Source organism: Mus pahari, chromosome 10 (assembly GCF_900095145.1).
Source record: "Mus pahari chromosome 10, PAHARI_EIJ_v1.1, whole genome shotgun sequence".
NCBI lineage: Eukaryota > Metazoa > Chordata > Mammalia > Rodentia > Muridae > Mus > Mus pahari.
Window position 1 is genome coordinate 40,056,102 of NC_034599.1, and position 6,063 is coordinate 40,062,164.

At 44.8% G+C, this 6,063-nt stretch overlaps 1 protein-coding gene across 1 annotated transcript in view; it reads right to left on the reverse strand.

Annotated features, from left to right (window-relative positions):
- Nucleotides 1–6,063, reverse strand: part of Ube4a (ubiquitination factor E4A) — a 35,782-nt gene that overhangs the window by 6,744 nt on the left and 22,975 nt on the right. The window contains exons 13-17 of the mRNA XM_021207003.2: nucleotides 5,618–5,750; nucleotides 4,386–4,573; nucleotides 3,256–3,356; nucleotides 3,040–3,153; nucleotides 568–742 (exon numbers count right to left, since the gene is read on the reverse strand). Of these exons, the coding sequence (XP_021062662.1) occupies nucleotides 568–742; nucleotides 3,040–3,153; nucleotides 3,256–3,356; nucleotides 4,386–4,573; nucleotides 5,618–5,750 (711 nt within the window). The remainder of the gene's footprint in view (nucleotides 1–567; nucleotides 743–3,039; nucleotides 3,154–3,255; nucleotides 3,357–4,385; nucleotides 4,574–5,617; nucleotides 5,751–6,063) is intronic.

The following is a 6,063-nucleotide window of genomic DNA, read 5'->3' on the forward strand; positions in this document are numbered from 1 at the left end:
CACACACACACACACACACACACACACACACACACACACACACACACAGAATTAATGGCTAACTGGTCCTTCCAGAGTTTTTTTGATAGTAGGGATTGTACTCAGGGTTTTGCATATGCTCTGCATGTGCTCTATCACTAAGCTATACTCCCAGCTCCTTCAGGAAACCAGCTTATATTTTTTGGCATGTCAAAAATATAATGAGCATCATCATTCTTTTTGAAGTTTCTCTGATTTGTTTTGGTCTCAGATTTAGAAGTTACAATCACCAGAGTCCAATTTTCTTTTGGACAGGGTCTCATGCATTCCAAGGTGTCCTGGACCTTTCTATGTAGATGAGGATGACCTGGAACTTCTGATCCCCCTGCCTCAGCCTCTAGAGTGCTGGGGTTACTGGTGTGGGTCACCATGCAGGCTTTCATGCAGGCAAGGCAAGCACTCTACAGACTGAGCTGCATCCTCTGTCCCAGATTCTACACTCTTTAATTTTGAGCTGGGCTGATCCCTCAGTGAAAGAGACCTTGATTTCTACATTTTTGGGGATGGCATACCTTATGTTCTTCTTACCTGATGTCAGGAAGGAAAGGGTACCAATTGTTTCATTGGACATGATGTTATGGAACCGTGCCAGCTGCCCAAACATCTGCAGACCTGCCTCTTTCTCTCGACGGGCTTCTGGTGTCAGACTCTCCCATTCTCCTCGGTCTTTTTCAATCTGCTGAATCTTTATCTTACTCAAATACTATGGAAACCAGAAATGTGATACACCAGATAAGAGAAATGCAGCTGAAGTGCCATGACATTTAAGAGGGCTTAATTAAAATCCAGTCACCTGGGTTAGGAGAGGAGGCTCAATGGTTACAAGCTCTTGCCGCTCTTGGAGAGGGAGGGTTTGAGTGCTAGCACTGACACTGCGGCTCACAACCACCTGTTAACTCCAGTTCCAGGCGATCTGATATCCTCTTTTGGTTTTTGTAGGCATTATATGCACTTACACAATTCAAACAAAACCATACAATCACAAACAAATTCAGAGCTGGAGAAGTGGCTCAGAGTTTAAGAGCACTTGTTCTCGCACATGGCAGCTCACAACCACCTGTAACTCTAGCTCCAAGAAATACAACGAACTCTTTTAGCCTGCCCACGCACCTGCATGCATGTAGTGTAGTTACATACATGGAGCAAAACACTCATATACATAAATCTCAACAAGCAAAAACCAAATCCAGTCAGCCAGCTCGGAAATTTAGACAAAATGAATGAAGGCTTTTTCAGCGCAGGGCTGAAGCTTAAGAACCTGAGGAGGAGCAGCTATGTGGTTCAGTAGGCTAAGGTACTTTTTACAAAGGCTGATGACCTGCAGTTGACCCCCAGAACCCTCATGGTGAAAGGAGAAAACAGACGCCCTCTGACCTCCTCACGTACACTATAGCAAGTGCACACACAGAATGTAAAATTAGATTAAACTTTAAGGGACTTTTTTGGGGGGTGGGGGGATTAGAGACAGGGTTTCTCTGTGTAGCCCTGACTGTCCTGGAACTCACTTTGTAGACCAGGCTGGCCTCGAACTCAGAAATCCGCCTGCCTCTCCCTCCCGAGTGCTGGGAATAAAGGCGTGTGCCACCACACCCGGCTACTTTAAGGGACTTTTGGAAAGAGAGTAATAGTGTCCTCATCCAGCTTTGTCTTAGCTTGAGCAAACTGCTAGATAACTGCCTGAGCTAGGATCAGATCCAGATGGAAAGGAGGACCAGTGGAGCAGTGTGTGGAAGCCAAGCTGAAGCACCAGGATGACATGAAAAGGAGTCCTCCCGAAAACATAAAACAACACAAAAGGTTCAAAACTGAAGGTCTACAAATATGCCTGCTCTCCAGAGGGAATCACAAACCCTTAAACCCCTCACCTCTCATCATCACCTTACTGCTGCAGCAAATGACCTGCTTCACGCCCGGAGTCATACTGTCCTCACTTAACAGAGCTGTTTATAATAGGAACCGTCCTCACTTCCTCAGAGAGCTTCTGTTAAGTTTCAGAGTGCAGGGTTATGAAAGGAACAGGAGGTTCCCCTCTCACAAAGCAAGCACAGGTTACTTAGTGGGTTATCAACGAGAGCTCTGACTGCCCGGTAGGCGACCTTCAAACTAACCTGCATCATCTTCCTGAGGCTCACTGCTGGTCACTCTGAGCTCCTGCCCTGCTGCAGGCCCAACGCAGAACACACAGTTAAGTCTGGACCAAACCCTATGCAACCTGGAGCTGAAACAATCCTTCCTTCCTTTAGGTGGTTTTTCTCAGGTACTCCATTGTAATAATGAAAGTCTCACAGTCACTGACCACAATGAAGATTCTATGGTTTGGTTTTTTTCTTTCTGCATTATTGGCCCATTGGTACACCTTAGTTTGGCTTTATCATACTTAAAAAAATAAGTGTGTGTATGTGAACCACATGTCTGCAGAGGTTAGAAGATGGAGTCAGAACTGGAGTTACAGGTGTTTGTGAGCTGTCATTTAGGTGCTGGGCATTGAATCTGGGTTCTCTACAAAAATAAGTACTCTTAACCACTAAGTGATTTCTCCAGCTCCAAGATCATCTTTTAAACTCTCATCTAAAGAGCCACCCAAGTGCAACAACGACCCGTGATACAGTGAAATGATGAACCTAGAAAGCTGTGTAGAAAGTGTTGGGCACACTGTTAACACATACATTGGTGGTGTGCAAGATGTTCTAGAGCAAGGATTACTCTGTTATAATTACAAGGTCAGAGAGATGTACTCTTTGCCAGGTGTAGTGGTTCATGTCTGGGAGGCTAAGGTGAAAAGATCCCTATGAGTTTCAGGTCAGCTGAGGATAAAGAGTGAGAGAGAACTTATCTAAGCAAACACACACCAACGAAACCAAACAAAACACAAACCCTGTCACCCCATCCCACTGCCACCCCCCCACACCCCCCACCGCCACTAATGTTGATGATCTGAAGCCTTTTTCATTGAGATCACTGCAAATGGCATAGGAACACACGCAACATTCCCTTTTTTACCTGTATGGCTTCATCCAAAAGGAAGATAGCATCATTCATTAACAGGTTAAGAAATCGGAGGAACAGTGGGGGATTCATAGCTTCTAAATTCTTAGAGGCATAGTCAGCCAAATCCTGTAAGTCCCAGCCCAAGAAGAAGATATTTTAGTGCCAAATTGTGTACCAGTGGTACTGAGGCTGACCTGAAACAACTAGTATCATGAAAACCTTTCTTACCTTAATGCTCTCCCGATAGCAATCTGTCCCCCACATGTATCTTAGAATGGGATACATAGGGCGGCGGTAATTAAACTTCTGTTCAAATTGATGGGGGTCCCCTAAAGTAAGGTAAGAACGAGAAATCAGCTGAGGTGGTCTAATAGAGAACGAGCAGGAGCTTATGTGTGTGCATTTTTTTACTCTGAATGTCAAGGCTGTTGCCAAAATCTTCCCTAGGGGTACCTCCAGCTCACACTCCTTGGGGTGCTGGGGATAAAACCTAAGCTGTAGCTACAACTACCTGCATATGATCATGTGAACAAGACCAGCCAACATTCCAACAGACGGCACCAACTAGGTTCAGTGGCTTGTGGGCAAAGGAGGAGCAGATGTGAATGGGGGAAGGGAAAGGGAACACACTGGGAGTTTCCAGAGGAAGTAGGAAGGGGAGTTGGGGGTGGATATGATCAAACATTTTTTACATGCATGAAATTGTTTTGTTTTGTTCTGCTTTGAGACAGGATCTCTCTGTGTAGCCCTGGCTGTCCTGGAACTTGCTATACAGACCAGGCTGTCAGAGCTTCACCTACGACTGCCTCGTGAGTGCTGGGATTAGAATGGCGTGCCGCCACACCGGGCTCCAGGAGGGTTTCCAATGAAGTCTTTCTGCCTCTGCCTCTCAGATGTTAAGATCACACAGGTATGTGGTATCGCTGTCTCTCTCTGCCTCCCTAGAACTGAAGTAGGGGTAGACGTTGCTGCACCTGGCTTTTTAAAACCTGGACTTTAAGGCTCCATCTCATGTCCTCATGCTTGCCTTTTGAGAATGTATGCAGGTGGGATGTTTTTTGTTCTAGTTGTTGTTTGTATTTTGTGAGACAGAGCTGGTTTTAGCACTTTTAGGTGTATAATATGTACAAACAAAACATTTTTAGCATCTATATTCTTACATATAAAATGAGAACAATATAGATAAACTTTTCAGATAGACAAGTTAGTGACATAGTCAAAATAAAGCACCCACCATTAAGCCTGGCACACAGTGAGTATTCAGGTAATGCTGTTTGACATTTCTGTGACATTACACAGGGATCAAGCTGTGAAACTCTTAGTTCTCAGCTCTAGAGCTGGCTGCCTGACTCTTTTACCTGTAAATTCGATGTCCACAAAAACCTTGATCAAAGCTTCTGCAAGTTGGGGAGCGTATGGAAAGTTGCAGAACACACGCTTCCGGTGGAACACACTAGACACCAAGGGGCTTGGGGTCTGGTCTAGGTGAGGCATCACTGCTTCTAATACCTCTGCTAGTTTGGCCCTCAGGTGAGGATTCTTCATTCTGCAGAGGGCAGAAAGCACGATGAGCAGGAAGACATAACTCCCTGATGTGATTCTATTTTACAAGAGGAGCTAGTATGTTTTATATCACTATTAAATATAGAATAGTCACACTATTAAATATAGAGAAGTCAGTACTCTGGTGCAGGAGCTACCATGTAACATGTTTTGAGATGGTTTTATCACACAGCCCTGGCTCTGCTGGAACTCCCTATGCAGACCAGGCTGGCTTTGAAGCTGCAGCATTCTTCCTGTCTCTGCCTCCTGAGTGCTGGGATTATAGATGTACACTACTATGCCTGCCCACTTAACTCTTGAGGACAGCTAACCATGTATGAGGGAGTGCTTTAGTCTCCATGGAATGCTTAGGACATTCAATTTTCTCTATAACAAGGCACTAGTTACTATGTACTCTTCTCTGACAGGTTCATTTTGAATAAACTTGCCTTCCCACACTTTCTGAGTACAAATAATTAGGTTATAATTATCTGATAGCTCCATGATCCCTGTATGAGTCTAATCAATGCCTGTTGGCTTGTGGCCAACTTCCCCTTAGGTCTGCTCAGCTCAGTGAAGGGTTGGCTTCTATATATTTCTCATTGATATGTATGGCAGAATTGTGGACTTTCATTTTGCAGCAAATGTGCCCTTTTGTGCATAAAAATTGTTTCCTTTAGCCCCCACACATAACACCCTCCACTCCCCCACCCCAAGCAAATCTAAAAACCATAGTACATCATAAACATAGTCAAACCACCAGGCTAGAAGTAACATAAACCCAGGTTTACTGCTTACCCAACTCCGGCTGCAGGAACAAGCTTTGGTTGACAAAATTAGTAAAAGTTCAGCATCTGTCAGCCACTGGTCCAGCTTCTGGTATTCTGGTTAACTATTTTAACCAGGGACCAGCAATGGAATCCTATTAGGTACCTTATATGCAGGTTCAAATTCTGTGAGCAAAGTCCTCTGCTTATTAAACCTCACCACAGCAGGCAGAATGTTTGTGGCTCTAGCCAGTGACTGGGGCAAGCGTCCCGCACATCACCTTTCTATGCTTCCAGTGAAAATGGTGATAAAATGAAGGACATGCTCCAGGGAGTCTGCTGACGTCTCCAAGATGTCCTCAGCAAAGCGCCGGAGGAAAATGAGGAAATCACCCAGGTTATCTGCAAACAATTCTGGAAGATTCACTGGAATTAGCCAGACATCTGTTCATCGGTCTCAAACGACACCCCAGTACCTCCTTCACATAAATTAACAAAAGTTAAAAAAAGTAACTTTTACTATGTAGCAGGGAAGGTGATGAGTCAGTAGGATCTCTTACATGTGTATCAAGCTTTGTTATTATCTGAGGAAGTGCATGAACAGCAGTGACACAAGAACTCTTTACACGGGGGCTGGTGAGATGGCTCAGTGGGTAAGAGCACCCAACTGCTCTTCCGAAGGTCCCGAGTTCAAATCCCAGCAACCACATGGTGGCTCACAACCATC